This window comes from Thalassophryne amazonica, unplaced genomic scaffold (assembly GCF_902500255.1).
Source record: "Thalassophryne amazonica unplaced genomic scaffold, fThaAma1.1, whole genome shotgun sequence".
Classification (NCBI taxonomy): Eukaryota; Metazoa; Chordata; class Actinopteri; order Batrachoidiformes; family Batrachoididae; genus Thalassophryne; species Thalassophryne amazonica.
The window spans coordinates 55,611-75,921 of record NW_022986325.1 but is presented as its reverse complement, the minus strand read 5'-3'; the positions used below and the strand labels follow the sequence as shown (position 1 = coordinate 75,921).

The 20,311-nt window shown below is 41.5% G+C and overlaps 1 protein-coding gene across 1 annotated transcript in view; it reads right to left on the bottom strand.

Moving 5' to 3' along the window:
* Positions 1–2,322: 2,322 nt before the first annotated feature.
* Positions 2,323–20,311, bottom strand: part of snapin (SNAP associated protein) — a 72,795-nt gene continuing 54,806 nt past the window's right edge. Inside the window, exons 3-5 of the mRNA XM_034165585.1 lie at positions 14,768–14,814; positions 9,470–9,588; positions 2,323–3,719 (exon numbers count right to left, since the gene is read on the bottom strand). Coding sequence (XP_034021476.1) covers positions 3,612–3,719; positions 9,470–9,588; positions 14,768–14,814 — 274 coding nt within the window. The 3' untranslated portion in view covers positions 2,323–3,611. The remainder of the gene's footprint in view (positions 3,720–9,469; positions 9,589–14,767; positions 14,815–20,311) is intronic.

Sequence of the window (20,311 nt, the reverse complement as noted above, 5' to 3'; positions counted from 1 at the left end):
AAAGCAGATCACAGACATGACACAAAACTAAAGTCATTACAAATGGCAACTTTCTGGTTTTAAGAAACACTATAAGAAATCAAGAAAAAAAGATTGTGGCAGTCAGTAACGGTTACTTTTTTAGACCAAGCAGAGGAAAAAAAAATTATGGAATCACCCTGTAAATTTTCATCCCCAAAACTAACACCTGCATCATATCAGATCTGCTCGTTAGTCTGCATCTAAAAAGGAGTGAACACACCTTGGAGAGCTGTTGCACCAAGTGGACTGACATGAATCATGGCTCCAACACGAGAGATGTCAATTGAAACAAAGGAGAGGATTATCAAACTCTTAAAAGAGAGTAAATCATCACGCAATGTTGCAAAAGATGTTGGTTGTTCAGTCAGCTGTGTCTAAACTCTGGACCAAATACAAACAACATGGGAAGGTTGTTAAAGGCGAACATACTGGTAGACCAAGGAAGACATCAAAGCGTCAAGACAGAAAACTTAAAGCAATATGTCTCAAAAATCGAAAAATGTACAACAAAACAAATGAGGAACGAATGGGAGGAAACTGGAGTCAATGTCTGTGACCGAACTGTAAGAAACCGCCTAAAGGAAATGGGATTTACATACAGAAAAGCTCAATGAAAGCCATCATTAACACCTAAACAGAAAAAAACAAGGTTACAATGGACTAAGGAAAAGCAATCGTGGACTGTGGATGACTGGATGAAAGTCATATTCAGTGATGAATCTCGAATCTGCATTGGGCAAGGTGATGATGCTGGAACTTTTGTTTGGTGCCGTTCCAATGAGATTTATAAAGATGACTGCCTGAAGAGAACATGTAAATTTCCACAGTCATTGATGATATGGGGCTGCATGTCAGGTAAATTACATCATCAATAAATGCACAAGTTTACGTTGATATTTTGGACAACTGAAAGGATGTTTGGGGATGATGAAATCGTTTTTCAAGATGATAATGCATCTTGCCATAGAGCAAAAACTGCAAAAACATTCCTTGCAAAAAGACACATAGGGTCAATGTCAATGAGCAGATCTGATTTGATGCAGGTGTTAATTTGGGGGATGAAAATTTAATTTTCCTCTGCTTGGTCTAAAAAAGTAACCGTTACTGACTGCCACAATTTTTTTCCTGATTTCTTATAGTGTTTCTTAAAGCCAGAAAGTTTCCATTTGAAATGACTTTAGTTTTGTGTCATGTCTGTGATCTGCTTTTTTCCCTACAAAATTAAACAACTGAATGAACATCATCTGAGGCCGGTGATTCCATAATTTTTGCCAGGGGTTGTATGTGGATGCCAGGCCCTAGGAGGATACACACATTGTCCCTTCTTTGCCCCCTTGTGGACAAACAAAACATTGCAATAACAAATTTTTTAGAACTTCCCTCACCAATGAATTTTTTCCTTTATCTCTTAGAAGAAAGAATTTATTAGAAGGATTCAGTAAAGTTGTTAGATGTAATTATGTTAAATTTCCGATCCCACCCAAGGCCAAAGAAGTTCACTTTAAGATTATTAACATTTATCCCTGTAAAGATTTTTTACATTCAATATTCAAATTCAATTTTGCTGACAGCCAATCTATTTTTGTAACAATAATATAGAAACATAAGAACATGTCTTTTTTTTTTTTTTAACCTGTATTTTTACAAAAATTTTCTGGGAGTTTTTGTTCACGGGCTAAACAGTATAACTGGGGTATCCTGTCTTTGAATTACACAGATGTAAAATTTGGTGTTATATTACAAAACAAGAAAAAAGAGTTTACAATTAATATTCTGCTTATCATGGCAAAACTCTTTTTACATAAATGTAAATTTGGAAATAACAAACCAGCCTTTAGTGTTTTTTTTTTGTTTTTTTTAAAGAAATGTCTTCCCTTATGGACTGTTTAAAAATCTGTAAAAATAAAAAGGCATTATGGCTTTATGACATCATGGTAGATTTGTCTTTTACCTCAGTGGCACCTTAATGTTGTTTTTGTTGTTTCTTTTTGTTTTTACAAATGGCTGCTCAGATTATTGTTAAAGTGTTAAGCCTGGAAGCTTTGCTTTATGTTATATATATATATATATATATATAAAAAAAATAAGAGCTCAGTAGCATCACACTTTGTGCTCTCCAGGAAATAGACACGCCCGCTGCTGCCATGTCGCCGCCTACAGGCCTGGAGCAGAGAGGTTCTTCTTTTGGGGTTTATGGCGGCTATAAAACTAGAAAAATTGTGCTTTAGCGCCACCACCTGGGCTGCAGTACGTAGCGGTCAGTCATACATATACAATTCAAAACTATTGCTGAGGTCAGTGTTTCTGTGGTAATCAACTTTATTATGAACTCAGACATTAGCCATAAACAGCACAGAGACCCACAGACACCAAGCTGTACTCTAAAAGAATATCTGTCCACCGCTGGCGTAAATACAGTGAAGGAGACGACTCCGGAGACGTCAGCACTGGATCCAAGCAATGACGTGGTTAGACCGTCCTCAGAGACCTCTGCCTCTGTGGAGGATCTTTGGGTCCTGCTGGAATGACTTTGTGTCCGATGAACGGTTACTTAGTGAAACTCAGATGAGGAGGATCACTGACACTGTGAGGGAACATCAGACACCACATTTAGTCCATGTGGTGTGTTTCTCTAGGCATGATCAGGGACACAGGTGTCTCACCGTCAAGGACCTGAGACTGGAGAAGGTCAAGGACACGCCTGTGATGCTTATCTGTCTGTAACAGCTTGATGATTAATTTGGAGATGTGGGCACAGACTAGTCGTCTGTCTGGGTGGTTGCTATCTAGGACCTGGAGTGTGTCCACGGTGTGATGGATGTGGGGACACATGGCACCAGCACAGACAGCAGTGCAATACCCCTGTAGGTGGTGCACTTGACACCGTCTCCCAGGTCTGCAGTACCAGGAGAACAGCATCTCCACCCTCCTGGAGGAGCTGGACTCTGGAGCCTTTATGTCGCACCAACATGTGGTGCTGGAGACGTCTCACAACCTGGGAACTGAACAGACGTCTTTACAGAATGAAAATGTTGATCATTTCTACGCAGATTTTTAAAAACCTGCTGCTTGTTCAGATGGTGCAGTTTCCTGTTTACACGCCACAACTAAAAAAAACTAAAAAAAAAAACTAAAAACTGTGCTTGACTCGTGAAAACAACTTGGACCTGAAAATGTTTTCTGTGCAGGGGTTTGTGGATTTGGTGTCAAGCACCTGAAAGCCGGGTTGAGTATTTCTGTCCCAGTGAGAGACAGCTTGTTACTGAAGCTCCGCCCACTCCTGGATGGCGTATCAGTGAAGACGTATTTCAGTAAAACAGCCCGTGAGACACTTTAACACGGATCACCAACACAACGTCACGGATGGGAAGTGCGTGTGAAGAGCAGAGTGAGTTAAAACACGAGGGTACTCCAAACATCATGATGCTCAGGAAGTCTTCTGCACTCCGTCCCTGTGCGATGTTCTCCAAGCAGTCACATCACAGAGGTCAGGAGGTCAGATGCTGATGGAACAGGACCGGGGTGCACTGGGTCAGTGAGATGAGGGCTGAGGGGGGCAGTGGGGTGAGGATGTACGGTCGGGAGCGGGATCAGGGTTGACTCGGACAGCGGGAGGTGAAGACTCCTGAAGTCTCCAGCATGGTCTTCCTTCGTGCCGTTTCTTTGGCCACATTATGGTTCAGCCTCCTCAGACGTTCCTGTTAACAACATCACATTCTAAGAGCTGGAAACATCCACACAAACAACAAAACCATTTCAAACACATTCAAAAGACAAAGTTAATCAAAAGTTAATCAACGCCGTCACAGAGAAACGATAAGAAACTGCAAAAATGGACAATTATGATGAGTCCCTTTGTTGTGTCAGGAGCTAATCTGATCTGTGTATAATTTAGACCCTGTGTGGATTACAGAAGATCCAAAATAAAACAAACTTGTGAGTCCAGTTCTTTTTTTTTTTTTTTTTTTTCATAGTCATTAATGATGTTTTCTGCAGTCATTCGTTCTACTGTGACACCAGAGCAGGTCAAATACATCATTAAAAGAACAAAATGATGAAAACTTACAACCACAGCCGTACGGCTGCTATCGATTCACTTTTTTTTTGGGCACTGTACAATCCTAAACCACTGCAGCGTATTTGAAGATTATGATGATGATACATGAGCACTCCATTTTGGGGGGCCACAAATAATTGGACAAACTACACAGAAGGATTATAGTTATTACAAATCGTCACTTTTCACCAGTGGTGAAGTAGTCTCAGAGTCTCAGTAAAAGTACAAATAACAAATAAAAAAAAAAAATAAAAAAAAAATAAAAAAATTACTCTAGTAAAAGCAGAAGTATGACACTGACAACACTACTTAAGTAAAAGTAAATATTACTTGCTTTTACATGTACTTTTAAGTATTAAAAGTGCTTTGCATACTGATTAATGTCCATATTCTAATAAAAAGCTAGTTTTAAGATAATGTAAATATGCTCACCATCTGTGTTACAATATGACTTACAATTCTGGATGCTGTAAAAGGTGATCTGCAGAATTAAATATCACTAGTGTGTTGTCTGTGGGGATCCATGGGCTCCAGACGGGGTCATGTTTATAAAATAGGCAGCTGACATTTTTCAAGGGTGGCAGTGAATTAAGCAATGAGGTGGAACGTGTGTGAGTCCAGAATGTTTTTCAAACCTTAGGCCTCAACAATTTGTAGAAGAGCAACTCAACTCTTTAATTTTCTGTTAATTAACTGACTGCCACAATTTTTTTTCCTGATTTCTTATAGTGTTTCTTAAAGCCAGAAAGTTGCCATTTGAAATGACTTTAGTTTTGTGTCATGTCTGTGATCTGCTTTTTTTCTACAAAATTAAACAACTGAATGAACATCCTCCGAGGCCGGTGATTCCATCATTTTTGCCAGGGGTTTAGGTTCTTGTTATCCTATATACACTATTATTAATATTTTGACATTTAATTTTTGAAATGGACCACAATGGAAATAAGTGTTTTTATTTTCTTGTCATCCGTGTATTTGAAGGTATTTATAATTATATTATGCACTTACATTGAACTTACTAAATAAAATCACACGTTCACGTTTTTAATATAAAGATTATTTACTGCCCCCTGGTGGAAAGGTGTGTGAATCCAAAATGTAATTGGCAATGTTAGCCAATATTCGTAGCTTCTCCAAAACTATTAGTCCCATCAGCATTCTGTTTTCACACTGTTCACCCTTGACCCAAAATACATAAGAACACCACACAAAATATCAGCTGTGCTCCATTTGTCCCTGACTGAAGTCACACACACACACACACACCACTTGGCTATTGTAATATATAGATTAAGCAAAATCAATCAATCAGTTTCCTTTAAACATTGTTAAAGATTTTATACTTCAGTTTATAAAAAAATAAATATGACATGTACAGTAGTGTTCAGAATAATAGTAGTGCTATGTGACTAAAAAGATTAATCCAGGTTTTGAGTATATTTCTTATTGTTACATGGGAAACAAGGTACCAGTAGATTCAGTAGATTCTCACAAATCCAACAAGACCAAGCATTCATGATATGCACACTCTTAAGGCTATGAAATTGGGCTATTAGTAAAAAAAAAGTAGAAAAGGGGGTGTTCACAATAATAGTAGTGTGGCATTCAGTCAGTGAGTTTTGAGTTTGTAGCATCTGCTGTTGATGCTACAAACTCAAAACTCTACTATTATTGTAGAGCTCTATCTGGGGTAGGCAAGGCTGTGAGAGAGAGAGTGAGCAACACGGGGGGGGGGGGGGGGGGGGGGGTGCTCGCCGGCTGTTGTGCGATACTCATATCAGCACCTGCTTTGACACGTCTCAGGATTAAAGATGATATCCAATATATGGCCTCATACATCTAGTCCAGGTTCTCCTGATTGTGGGTGTACTGTGATGCACTGCGCCACACCAGTACTGTGTGTGCACATCGGTGATCTGATGGCCATAGTAATCTGATCACATGGGTGTACATACACTACAGTGATGTGATAGTCAGTGGACCCTGGTTTGCATGTCACCATTTCATAGGTTGGATGCCATTTGACATCCAGCAGAGAGACACAGCAGGTCTCCAAAAGATAGTGGACCGCAGTGCTCACTCTGTCATGTCCCTCTCCTTACTTGTCCTCTCCTCAGACCTTTGTTTGAGTGGAGGAAACCTTGAGTCATGAGGCCAAAGGACAGAGGTGTTGGGTGATGCTGATACCTTTGCAGGAAAATGAAGACCCATGTCTTCAGGGTCCTGGTGCTGCGTCCCTTTATGTGTGGTTGTCAGACTTGGACTCTAAGGCTAATATCTCACTGGGCTGTGACTGGTGGAGAGGCAGCAGAGACAAAAAAAAGTGCCAAAACAGGCGACGACTTTTTCCATGTGTGATCTCCCTGAATTGGTCCTCCCGACGTGCGCTGAATGCCATCTGGCCACAAATTTCAAGTAGTCTGTATACGTCTTATAAGAGCTAATGACATGCTGCATGGCACACAGGAGAAAGTGGAGTGGCACTCTTATGAATACTGATGTGGCTGAAATGATGACACGTGTCTGAACAAAGTACTTAGGATGGATGTGGATGATTATAAAGATATGTGAAAGACGCTGTGAAAATTCCCCCGACTTTAAACATAAAAATCACTGAAAATAATAAAAACTAGAAGCACTCAGAGAGTGCAAACCTCCGCCAAGGCCATGGGGTCACTGACGCCATAACATCTACCCCCTGTGGAATCATTGAACCTAAAAAAGTCTAACAATGATGTTTGCTCAGTAGTAAAAAAAGTTTCATCTGCTGTGACTGGATAGCATGTATCCTTAGCGCTTGGCATCACAGTTTATTGCAACTTGCACCTTTCCCAGAAGCTACTGTCATCTGAGCACTGATTGATATTGCATGTGCTTATAGACAAAAACAAATGAGACAAAATTCAATTTATTATTCAACTAAACTGCAAATATATTTTTTAATATTTATGAAACACTTCTCTAAATAACAGTAAATTCTGAAATGGAACTATTTTTTAAGTGTTGCTACACAAGGCCATAGGGTCACTGACCCTAAAGAGATTCCCTCCTTGGCACAGTGATCTATTCAACATTTCAGTGTTACAACCAAAACTATGATACATACACTTTTCTTTCCTGTATATTTGACATCCTTGACCATGAAAACATACCACTAGAACTTGGAATCACTTTTATGTCTTTATTAGTTCAAAAGTTATTGTATAAAAACGATTTTTCGGTAATGGCGGTTTTCTTCTGGATCTAGCTCCATAACATTTGAAGCTACATCAAATCTGATGACACCTTACTGAATCAGTACAGATTCAGCTACAATTTGGTGTTAGTTGTGCATCTCTAGCTTCATTTGTCACCTCACACTGACACATTTTCTATTTTCCCTATATTTTTGCATATTCTGGATCACCAGATCTGGAATCCGGATCCGATCATCACCAAACTTGGTTGTTTGATAGAACATTTGACTATGTTACACCCTAATTTTTTCAAGCCTTTCTGCCTTGTTTTTGTGGAGTTAGAAACTAGAATGTCAAAATTCCCCCTATCCCGCAATGGTGAAGAATCCTTTAAAAAATTCCTGGGTCTGGATCGTGATCTGGATCACCACTAAAATTTAATCACTTGTTCCTCTTGTCATTTCCAACCACTCCACAAAATTTCATCAAAATCCATTCAAAACTTTTCGAGTTATCCTGCTGACAAGCAGACAAACGCGACTGAAAACATAACCTCTTTGGCGGAGGTAACAAGAATTAATGTGTGAACAACCACTCAGGGACTTACAGAATGATGTCCAGGAGCTGTGTGTCTCAACTTCCAGTGACGTCCTCACAGACAATGAAAATAAAGACAATGACTCTGGATCACCTCATCCACATTCTCCACACAGGTGTAGCCCATGGTGACCCTCGTGCACGTTGGTTCACTGCTGGCCAGCAACATTAGAATTATTTCCACTGCGGTCCCCGGAAAAAATTAAATTAAATTGAGAAAAATACTGTAAATCCAGTTCATGCAGCTCCTCCATGGACAGACAGGACGCGTCCCGCACACTGATGTGTGTGCACAGTGGGTGGGTGTCTGCCCGGCTGCTCGTTTGGCCACTTCCAGAAGCGCTGCTCCTCTCCAATCAAATAAGTGTGTGTCAACCCCTCACAAGCTGTCCCACATGTTGCTCATGTTCCGAGTCACAGAGGCTACGTGATGAGGGGTACAAAATGTCCGACTGGCTATTTGGTGAGAGAGTTTTTTTCTCTTTCCATGACAAAAACTCCTGTAACAGTGAAATGTGCCGTTCATTTTTAAACTGGACGCTGTCTTGATCCGGTATGTCATCTGACTAGCACAGGAATTGTGAAAAGACGTGGACATCAGCACTTTTTCCGCACATTAAGACAGATATGCGGAGGAGTTCCGCGCGTCGCGGTGCAGCCGCTTGGCGCAAAGAAACGCCGTGATAAAGCCTTCCGGGACATGTTCTGGCATGTCCAGCTCATGCACAATCACAATCGGATAATCACACGACTGGAAAGCAACCGGAATCCATCTGAAATCCACCTGAAAGCTGTCCTGTGACACCAACACGGAGGTGGTTTTGTGCCGCATAATGAACGGCTCCGTGGCGCGTCCCTCCGCTTCTTTTTCCATGAAAAAACTCCTGTAACAGTGGAATGTGCCGAAAAAGTGCTGATGTCCACATCTTCTGCCTTTTTGTGAAAGTCAGACGACGTCCCGGATCAACAAAGCTTTCACGTTGGAAATGATCTGGTTGTTTCAGCGGGGTGTCAGCCTGTCGATGGGGGCTGGGAGCACGCTGCACTCTCAGGAGTTGTGGGCCGTCCTTAAAGCGGCAGTAACACCCCGTAATCTGTATAATCCCCATAAAATCGTCCCTGAAAGCCATATTAATTTTTCGAACGGTGTCCACCTGGAGGTCTCTCACAGTTTCTGGAAAAAAACTGATGCAGCAAAGATCCAAATCATTCATTTATTCGCAATAAAAAATAGACGAGAGGGTGGACCACACCTCACTCAAAGCCTGCTCACAGGCGAATGACGCAACCGACAGGCATGAAAAAACTCACGCATGCGCACGAGGGTTCAAGCTTGTCTGACGCAATCACACGTGATTCAAATCCATATGGTTAAAAAAAATAAAATAAAAATAAGATCAGATACTTTTCTAATAGACCTCGTATGTCCCAGACCTGGACTATGGTGATGCTGTTCTACATACCAATTATCTACTGTCCACAGGTTTTTTTTTGTTTTTTTTTCCTTAAATTCACTCTCATTCCTTTTTTTCTTTTTGTCTGCTTGTGACTGTTTTTGGTCAGACACTGTGCAGCCTTTCCAGACCTGGACATGGTTTCTGAGTTGGCCTATACTGACCTGAGCATTCTGCAGGATGTTGTTTACCAGCACGACACGACGCCTTGCGTTCAGCAGCTTCTTCACATAAGGGTCCAGGTCTAACGCCACCTTCTGGTGTTCATTTATTCTGCACAACTCTTAAAAGCAAAGAAAACACACAGTAATCAACCTGCTGTCCACAAAACATCCAACCAAAGCAGGCATCCATGTTCTCACAGTGCCTACGAGACCTTCAGGGTCAACCAGAAGCAAAAGCAGTGTCACAAACAAGCGGCAACTTGTGGTGTGAAAGTAGGCCGAAGACACCACAGCGTCTCTGTGCATTCAACACACAGTCAGGAAAATGGCTGTTTACGCCTCGCCCCCATGGTAACCTCAGCACCACTCACAACACAGCCATCAGCAAACTGCACGCCCACAGTCTGCCTGCACCAGTGAAAACTGCCAGGGCTGTACGCTTAGCTTTTTCACTAGGAGCACAGGTGCTCCTAAATGAAAAAATTTAGCAGCACTGTGAAATTTCTTGATACAATTTTATTATTAACGCAAAGACACATACTGTACAGAGAGTACCTTTTCCACACACATATACACATTTTATATGATTCTATTGTATTTATTTCATTGTTTTTTACTTCCTTTTCTATCGTTATTTACATCATTGCTTTTGTCCATTTCATTACTTTCTGCTGTGTATTTCTTCTATTATTTTAAACCCTCACACACACATAACATCCCCATCCAACTTTTTATACTCAAGTCGCCTGCTACGCTTAGCTACATTCAACCAACGGTCCACAGCACACACTCTTGTCAATTTGTACAGATGTGGGAATGGTTTTCTCTATGGGATACACAGTGGTCCCTCGTTTATCGCGGGAGTTACGTTCTAAAAATAGCCCGCGATAGGCGAAATCTGCGAAGTGGTCAGAGTTATTTTTTACAATTATTATAGATGTTTTAAAGCTGTAAAACCCCTCAATACACACTTTATACACTTTTCTCAATCAGTGGAAAAACTCACGCATGCGCATGAGGGTTCAAGGTTGGCTGATGTAATCGCACGTGATTCAAATCCATATAGTTTTTGAAAAAAATAAAAAGGACCGTTACTTTATTGACAGACCTTGTATACCCCCTATCTAGGGAAAACCTTCAGACAATCACCCCCCTATCATGGGCTTTTTTGCATGATTTTTTTTTTTTTTATAATTTTATTTTTTACTGGGGTCTGACGAAAAACTACCCCCTTTTTCGAAATTCTCGGGAGACGGTTTGAAAATAGGGCTGCCACAAACGACTATTTTCATAGTCGACTAGTCAACGATTATTTTTGCAATTAGTCGACTAGTCGGATCATACATAATTTCCTAAATTAAGGTCTGCAGCATTTTCAGAGAAACATCGGGATGAATTTCTAAATCAGTGACTATTTCTTAGACTTCATTTACATCAATCATTCAGAAATACAAACAGTGTGGTACTTTATAGTAAATCTGTGTCAGGTAGGCAGTTCTCAAAAACTAAATGTCCATGCTGGAAGAAGACAAGTGAGGGAAGCCACCAAGACACAACTCTGCAACATTTTTATTTTTATCTTCATTTTACTTATAGTCCCAACTTTTTCTGATTTGTGGTTGTTTCTGTTGCATTTCTGAAATTACAGAACTGCTATAAAGAAAAGTGTGAACATTTTATTGTGTTTTAAAACTTTGTGGCGCAAATGCAAAAACCAAACTCTTATAAAGAGGAAAAAATACCTGGACATGTGCAGGAAAACTGATATAAACTGAACAGAACAGTGCAGGCTGATTTGACTCCCCATATTTTTTGTATAAATAAATCAGAATAAAATAAGAGGTAACTCACTTTGAAATGAATAAAACATATAGCTGCAGCTTATAATAACTTTGGAAAATAACAAAAATCAGCAGCTTGTATTTTTATTCAAAAGAAAGATCTAAAACTTTTTCCACATACACAATATCACCATTTCCCTCAAATATTGTTCACAAACCAGTCTAAATCTGTGATAGTGAGCACTTCTCCTTTGCTGAGATAATCCATCCCACCTCACAGGTGTGCCATATCAAGATGCTGATTAGACACCATGATTAGTGCACAGGTGTGCCTTAGACTGTCCACAATAAAAGGCCACTCTGAAAGGTGCAGTTTTATCACACAGCACAATGCCACAGATGTCGCAAGATTTGAGGGAGCGTGCAATTGGCATGCTGACAGGAATGTCAACCAGAGCTGTTGCTCGTGTATTGAATGTTCATGTCTCTACCATAAGCCGTCTCCAAAGGCGTTTCAGAGAATTTGGCAGTACATCCAACCAGCCTCACAACTGCAGACCACGTGTAACCACACCAGCCCAGGACCTCCACATCCAGCATGTTCACCTCCAAGATCGTCTGAGACCAGCCACTCGGACAGCTGCTGAAACAATCGGTTTGCATAACCAAAGAATTTCTGCACAAACTGTCAGAAACCGTCTCAGGGAAGCTCATCTGCATGCTCGTCGTCCTCATCGGGGACTCGACCTGACTCCAGTTCGTCGTCGTAACCGACTTGAGTGGGCAAATGCTCACATTTGCTGGCGTTTGGCACATTGGAGAGGTGTTCTCTTCATGGATGAATCCCGGTTCACACTGTCCAGGGCAGATGGCAGACAGCGTGTGTGGCGTCATGTGGGTGAGTGGTTTTCTGATGTCAATGTTGTGGATCGAGTGGCCCATGGTGGCGGTGGGGTTATGGTATGGGCAGGCGTCTGTTATGGAAGAAGAACACAGGTGCATTTTATTGATGGCATTTTGAATGCACAGAGATACTGTGACGAGATCCTGAGGCCCATTGTTGTGCCATACATCCAAGAACATCACCTCATGTTGCAGCAGGATAATGCACGGCCCCATGTTGCAAGGATCTGTACACAATTCTTGGAAGCTGAAAATGTCCCAGTTCTTGCATGGCCGGCATACTCACCGGACATGTCACCCGTTGAGCATGTTTGGGATGCTCTGGACCGGCGTATACGACAGCGTGTACCAGTTCCTGCCAATATCCAGCAACTTCACACAGCCATTGAAGAGGAGTGGACCAACATTCCACAGGCCACAATTGACAACCTGATCAACTCTATGCGAAGGAGATGTGTTGCACTGCATGAGGCAAATGGTGGTCACACCAGATACTGACTGGTATCCCCCCCAATAAAACAAAACTGCACCTTTCAGAGTGGCCTTTTATTGTGGGCAGTCTAAGGCACACCTGTGCACTAATCATGGTGTCTAATCAGCATCTTGATATGGCACACCTGTGAGGTGGGATGGATTATCTCAGCAAAGGAGAAGTGCTCACTATCACAGATTTAGACTGGTTTGTGAACAATATTTGAGGGAAATGGTGATATTGTGTATGTGGAAAAAGTTTTAGATCTTTGAGTTCATCTCATACAAAATGGGAGCAAAACCAAAAGTGTTGTGTTTATATTTTTGTTGAGTGTATTTTAGGAGCAAAATGCGAATGAAAGGGTTGAAATACATTCTCGCACACGTGTGCCCGTTTTATTTTATTTCCTCGCACAATCAAATTTTAGGCGCAATATGCGAGCAAAACGCACGCACTGTACAGCCCTGACTGGGATCCATCTGTGAAGAGATGACGTCTCCAAAGAGCCACACACCGACAAAAGACCCAAACAAATCGCTCCTGAGGACAACCAGCACTCAGGTGAGCTTCCCTGAGATGGGTCCAGTCTTTGGCTGTGGTGGTCCTGGGCCGGAGTGTGGTTGAGAGGATCTGAGGTTTCTACACGCTCTTTAACTTAACGCTCATCTTCACCACATAGCCACATTGAAAACTGTCTTCTCCACTGGATTAAATAGACAGTGTGTCATTTTTGAAGAAGAAAGCAAATGCTTTGTCCATCAAATGTTAATGTGTTTTTAACATTTTCAACATTATTTATGATCTTTTCAATGTTATTTTATTAACTTAGACATTAACAGAAACATGCAAAAAGTAACTTTGATATTACAAATATTACAACATAAATGTCTTTTTTGGTCTATTATTCTTGCTTTTAATGCATCTAAAACCACTAAAAATGAGTTAAAATAGGACTCGCCAATAATGTGTTACGAGTATAAAACTCTATAGCTTCTGGGGGCTCGGCCCCCTCGACCCCCCACCAGAGCTGTAGCTGATCTTTCAGGTCTTTGTAAGAAAATCCTCCTCTACAGCACTTCATCATGGAGCTGTGCGAGGTCTGTTAGAAAAGTATCGGACCCTTTTATTTTTTCAAAAACCTGATGGATTTGAATCACATGTTTGCATGAGCAAACCTTGAACCTTCGTGCGCATGCGTGAAATTTTTCACGTCTGTCGATTGCATCATTTTCTAGTAAGCAGCCTTTGTGTGGGACGTGTACAGCGCACTCAGATTTTCATTTCAAGGAAAAAGACAGAACGACTGGAGCAGCGCCGCATCAAATTTTGCCAGAAACTGGGCGACAGCCAGGTGGAAACCATTCGGATGATTCAGATGGCTTTAGGTGGCTTTTCAGTCGTGTGACTATCCGAGAAATTGTGTAAGAGGTGGGCATGTCACAGCATGTCCTGTGAGACTTCCAACACGGAGGCACTTTTTCTCCGCCGTTAGCAGCAGCATGAATTTCACAGCCACTCTTTTCATGACCAAATCTTCTGTCACAGTGGAATGTGCAGAAAAAGTGCTGATGTCCACCTCTTCTGCAATTTCTCGGATAGTCACACGACGGTCCCACATCACCACAGCGTTCACTTTGGAAATGACCTGGTCATTTCAGCATGATGATGGCCGACATGTTGATGTGAAGTGGCTCGCTTTCCACCGCTGTGCAGCCGTCTTTAAACCGGTTGTACCGCTCCTTAATCTGTGTAATGCCCATAAGATCGTCACCGAAAGCCGTCTGAATCTTCCGAATGGTTTCCACCTGGCTGTCACCCAGTTTCTGGCAAAATTTGATGCGGGTGGGTTTAGGGTGGGTTGGGGCACCATTAAGCTTGAGTTTGTACAGTGTTATATAGCATGAAATGCCTTTGAGCGACCTCTAAAAATTCATTTATACAGACAAAATTTTACACAGCATGTTTTTTCATCAACTGGAACCCATTCAGGGGGTCAGAGTATTAAATTTCAAAACTTTGCAAAATAAGGACCATCCTAGTGATCAGGATAATCCATCTTGGTTTAACAACATTTGGAACAAAATTTTAATTTTGCACACAATGTTTTACACAGTTGAAATAAAGTTAGTAAACACACTTTACCTGTGGCTAGGTTGTCGATGTGTTCTCTTAATTCCACTTGACTCTCTCTGCAAATATGAAAGACATCTTATTACTGCACAACACTGACAAAAAATGAAATAGAAGTGTAGTGAAGGCAGACCATCGGCCCAGAGTCCCGACTGGGCGGCAGGCAGACCGCTCAGTCTTGACTGAGCCCATGGGTGCTGGTGACGCTTACGCTTATTTTCAATACAGTGTCTGTAATCAACCGTTTCGGCAGCACGACTCCAGTTTGAAGTGTGAATCAATGAAGCAATGCTTCGATTCAATGGCTCATGGCTCTTTGATTCGCTGCTCTTCAGAAGCAGTAAGTCCGCTGCTTAACCCCTCTGAAAGCCATTAAAATATCACAAGTCACTTTTGTGTGGATTAAAGTCACTAACTGGGACTCTGGTCTTGTTGCAGTTGAAAAACGAGAAACGAGAATCGTCCTCTGTTCCGTTGTCACAGCTTTAAACGCTGTGCGGCTCTCTGCGGAGTCCGCTCAGAATTAATGACTTCAAAACGAATCGCCACTTCAAATAAAATGACACCTCTTACAAACGTTGCAATACAGACAATAAACTACAATCGACTAAAACATTTTTTTTTCTCCAAAATGAGACGTTGCATTCTTTATGAACCTGACCTGCAGCACCTCTGTAAGAGCTCAGCTCATATGGAAAGACATTCATGCCAATAATAATGTCTGAAAGGAAACGCTTTTGACAAAAACTAATAGATTTTATTTCTGTTTATGTCCAGAGATCAAGGATCCACCATGTAGAGTTTATTATGTCCAGAGTTTAAGGATCCAGTAACCAATTTTATATTTATTTACTTTAAGACTTAATAAAATGTTCAATTTCAATTTAATCAGCTTATAAAGCACCAAATTACAACAAAAGCCTTCTCAAGGTGCCTCACACAGAACAGTTCAACATAAAAAATTAAAATAAATAAATAAAAAAAATTTAAATACCTAATTAAAAACAGAAGTAAAAGAATAAAACATAAAATAAAAACTACTCATAAGAAGGAGAATAAAAATAGGTTTTAAGTCTTGATTTAAAAAATGTCCACGGACTCCGACTGCCTCACTGAGGGCCATGTATTGGCTAACCCAGAATGAGATTGTCCACTCAACAAACTTCCCCAGTCTTCTGGACATAATGAAGGGACTTGGGCTGTCGTACCTGGCTTTTCCCCTTTGGGTACCCATAGAATGGCCAATTTTTAGCTTGAATTTTCAAAAGCTCCCCCCCTTCCGCACCCCCCCCCCCGTCGCTTCGCTCCCTCGACATTACCACTGTGCTAAAATTTTATCCTAGCTAGAACCCTGATGATGAATTTGTTTTGTTAATAGAAAACATTTTCATTCAATCAATGCTCAAATTATATATGATGCTCAAATGCATCGAGGGTTGGGAACAGGCTAGAGGTTGGCACGGTGCATGATCGGTGGCTGCTTTTTGAGTAAGCAGTTCATTTGTGTAACTGCTCCAAATGAAAACCTGCGCGGGCACATTTGGGTTTTGAAGTTATTAATTTCGAGCGGACTCTGTCTCAGCAGAGAGCCGCACAGCGTTTAGAGCTGTGCCAACGAAACGGAGGATGATTCTCGTTTGTTGACTGCAACAAGACAAGAGTCCCGGTTAGTGACTTTAATCCAGACAAAAGTGACTCATGATATTTTAATGGCTTTCAGAGGGGTTAAGAAGTGGACTTACTGCTTCTGAAGAGCAGGGAATCAAAGAGCCACAAGCCATTGAATCGAAGCATTGCTTCATTGATTCACTCTTGAAACTGGAGTTGCACTGCAGAAACGGTTGATTACAGACGCCGTATTGAAAATAAGCATAACGGTCCAAAATTATAGCGTAATGGGCCGTAACACAAGTTTGCGCTAGCTAGAACCCTGGAATTCTGGCTCATCTACATTGGGGCCATATACATTTACTAGATTTAAGGTTGTTGACAGCAGTGAACAATCAAGTATCTACCAAAACAGGGCACTGATCTGTCAATAAGAGTCATCACCACCACCCCCCCACCCCCCCCGGTTTGCAAAGTAAAGGACGCTGCATAAATGCTTCCTTGCCATCTCCTACCAATTTTTGTGTTGTCCTTTGACAGGGTGTGAGTTTCTTGTAGAAATACAATGTTGAAATTAGTCTTTCAGTTTATTCCTTACTTGTGTAATTTTTTGTTTTATGTGATCCTCTGCAATTCCAGGAGGTAAATTTAAGTTCTATCTTCTGGTGCATTTAAGATGGAGCGAAGGTCCTTTAACATAAATAAAATGTCTGAGAGTATTAACATGTTTAAACATTAGAACATACTCTGAACAAAGTGAACCAAATTGAACAAACAACACCATTTACCCAATTTAACATACCCCCCCCCCCCACTTATTGCTATGACTCGGACAGATCACCGGATCAGTCCACCAACCTTTAAAGGAATAAAAATAAAAGAAATAACAACTTACTCGCTTCTCCTACTCTACGTTACTGATCCACAAACACTGTGTATCTCACATTATTCAACATCAGCAAGTAAAAGGAAAATCACTCGGAAAAAGAAATCAATTAAGTATTTGTTTCTTTTTTAAATAAACAAACTGAGGGCAGTACTTCAGTCTGACATCATATGCTGGCTGTATGAAGATGAGTTTGCTGAACTTAATTTAACATGAAAGTCAAACTTAAGGTGCCCATTATCAAAATGTCATCTCAGCCTTGGTACCAGGACACACGTGCTCCTCAGTTAGGCCACTGAACGTGTGCGTTTTTTTCCCTGAATGAGGGATGAAGCCGTGTCCGAGTCCTCGGCTCCGACGCTGCTGGTGTGCTGATTTGTACCGCCTCTGTTGTTTGTGAACTTCAGTTGCGAGGTCGTTATAGAATCGCACATGTTGGTTTTTGTGAAGGACGTCCTTTTGAGCCTCTGCTGTCTTGATCACAGCCATTTTGTGCTTGTAGTTCACAAACCTCATAATCAAAGTTCTTGGTGATGCATCGTTGCCTCTCCTCGACCCGACCCAGTGTGCTCTCGCCATCACTAGTGGACTCCACAAGAGGGACATGTCCAGCACCTCTGGTATCCAAGCATCCAAAAAAGAACAGGGGTCCGGGCCTTCAGGGAGGTCCACCAGCCTCAGCTTGTTCAGACCTGGTCTCCATCATTTTCTCCTCCAGCACTTTATTTCTTTCTGTCAGCATGCGAACCGTCTCCCGTAACTCAGCGTGCTTGTCCTCCACCGCTGACACTCGTACCTCTGCTTAAGCTGTCCGTTCAGTACAGTCCTCCAGGTCTTTCTCGGTTTCCTCGACAGCAGTCAGGATCCTGTCCAGTCTCGTTGAAAATGCAGACTTTAAGGTGTTTATCACCATCAGAATTTCTTCTTTAGCCCCAGTGAGTTCACTGCTATTTTGTCCCAGAGTGTCAGCATTGGCGCTTGCCTCTGGGCTAGCAGTAGCCTCTCTGCTAACGTTATGCTTCATGCTATGTGCTCCGAAACCAGTCAGCTTCGCCTGCGTCTATTTTCTCAGCTTCCTTGTTTGGCTTTCTTTGTTTTGGCATCGTTGCTTCTATCGAAGGTTTCCTGCACTCTCAGGAGAAACTATGGTGTTATATATCAGGATTTACCCAGGATTTCAGCGAGGCAGAGAAGAGCGTGACTTAAAGTGATAAACCCTAAACCTAACTGCTGGACTTTTAATGTCCAACTACTATGTCAAAATAAAGAAAATGACACTGCATCTGACACAGCGCAGGGAGTGGCAACATGGCGGATAGTGGTGACTGACGGAGACGCCTCATGGACTGCCACTGCCTATTGAATAGGGGTGCTGGGAAAAAAAAAAAAAAATCGATTCACGTCCGAATCGCAATTCTCACTTATTAAGATTCGGAATCAATCCAAAATGTCCAAGAAAAGATTTTTTTTAAAGCATTTTTTTAAAACATTGTCTTGCTTACTCACTGCGTGTACTGTTTGTCAGGCAACGGCTTCCATACTACAGCGCCCCCGCGAAGGGAGGGTCCGGCGTGCTTCAAACATTCGTGAGCTGCAGCTTAGCATGGCGAACGAAGAGCTAATTCAGCCAGCACCGTCTCTGCTGAAGGCAAATGTTTGGGCGCATTTTGGATTTTATTATTTGCTGCGTAAGAAGGAGCTTGACATGACTTATGCAGTGTACAAAATCTGCAAAATGAAAGTCAAGTACTTCGGAAATACTTCAAATCCGCAAGCCCGCATGCTACGACATTACCCGGAGCTAAAAGAGCAGAGCAGCGGTCTCTGCCGACTACTGATCAGCGCTTCGCTAAACTGCCAGCCAACTCTGAACGAGCAAAGCAGATAAGTAAATTTACATCTAGAATCACTTGATTAACCTTGTAAAGCTGCATTTTCTTAAACATAAACATTTTTTAAGTAATATAACTATTTCTCAGAGCTCTTTGAATCGAAAATCGATTCTGAATCGAATCGTCACCCCAAGAATCGGAATCGAATTGTGAGTTGTTGTACGATTCACATCCCTATTATTGAAGTTGACATATCAGCGTGGCCACCATTTTCTATTGCTCCCTGTTGTGCCTAGGGATGGGTATTGATAAGATTTTATCAATATCAATACCATTATCAATTCCACTTATTGATTCCCTTATCAATACCTCCTGTGAATTTTCTGTGTACTAAAAGTAGACTTTACAGGTTTTCTATGTCAACATGTCAATTTCTATGTCAGTTGGTCACTGGATCCTTAAACTCTGGACATAAATAAAAATTAACAAAATCTTTAGTTTTTGTCAAAAGCATTTCCTTTCAGACATTATTGGCATGAATGTCTTTCCATACCTCTGAGCTGAGCTCTTACAGCTGGCTGTGCTGCATGTCTTGATGGAATTCATAAAGAATGCAGGATGTCTCATTTTGGGAGGAAAAAAAAGTTTTAGTCCCTTGTAGTTTCTTGTCTGTATTACAGCATTTGGAAAGAGGTGTCATTTTATTTAAAGCACCAATTCATTTTGAAGTTATTAATTGTGACCGGACTATGTCTCAGCGGAGAGCCACACAGCGTTTGGACCTGTGCCAACGGAACGGAGGACGATTCTCAACAAGAGTCCCAGTTAGTTCCTGAAGAGCAGCGAATCAATTCTCATTGTAAATCTCATTGTTTCAGGCAGAAGGAGCTGTTAGAAGCAAGTTAGAGACAAAACAAAACAAGCTGATTTCAAAAGACAATCAATGCAGCCCGAGCTTGTTTTCATCGGGCAGCCAGTCGCACCCTGCTCAGAGTGCCACTCTCATTGGACCAACAACACACAGAATGTGTCTCTTTGTCCCAGATTGATCTCTTTCAGTGCAGCTTCTTGTTCTGACTTTAACCCTCTCAAGGCAGGCGCTGCAGATTTGCAAAAGCTAAATATCAGATTTTTCTTGTTACTAAAAATTAATCTGAGCCTGAGAGGGTTAACACCAAGTTCACACCCAAGTCTTTCATCGCCAACTGTAAATGGGCATCAAAACATTCC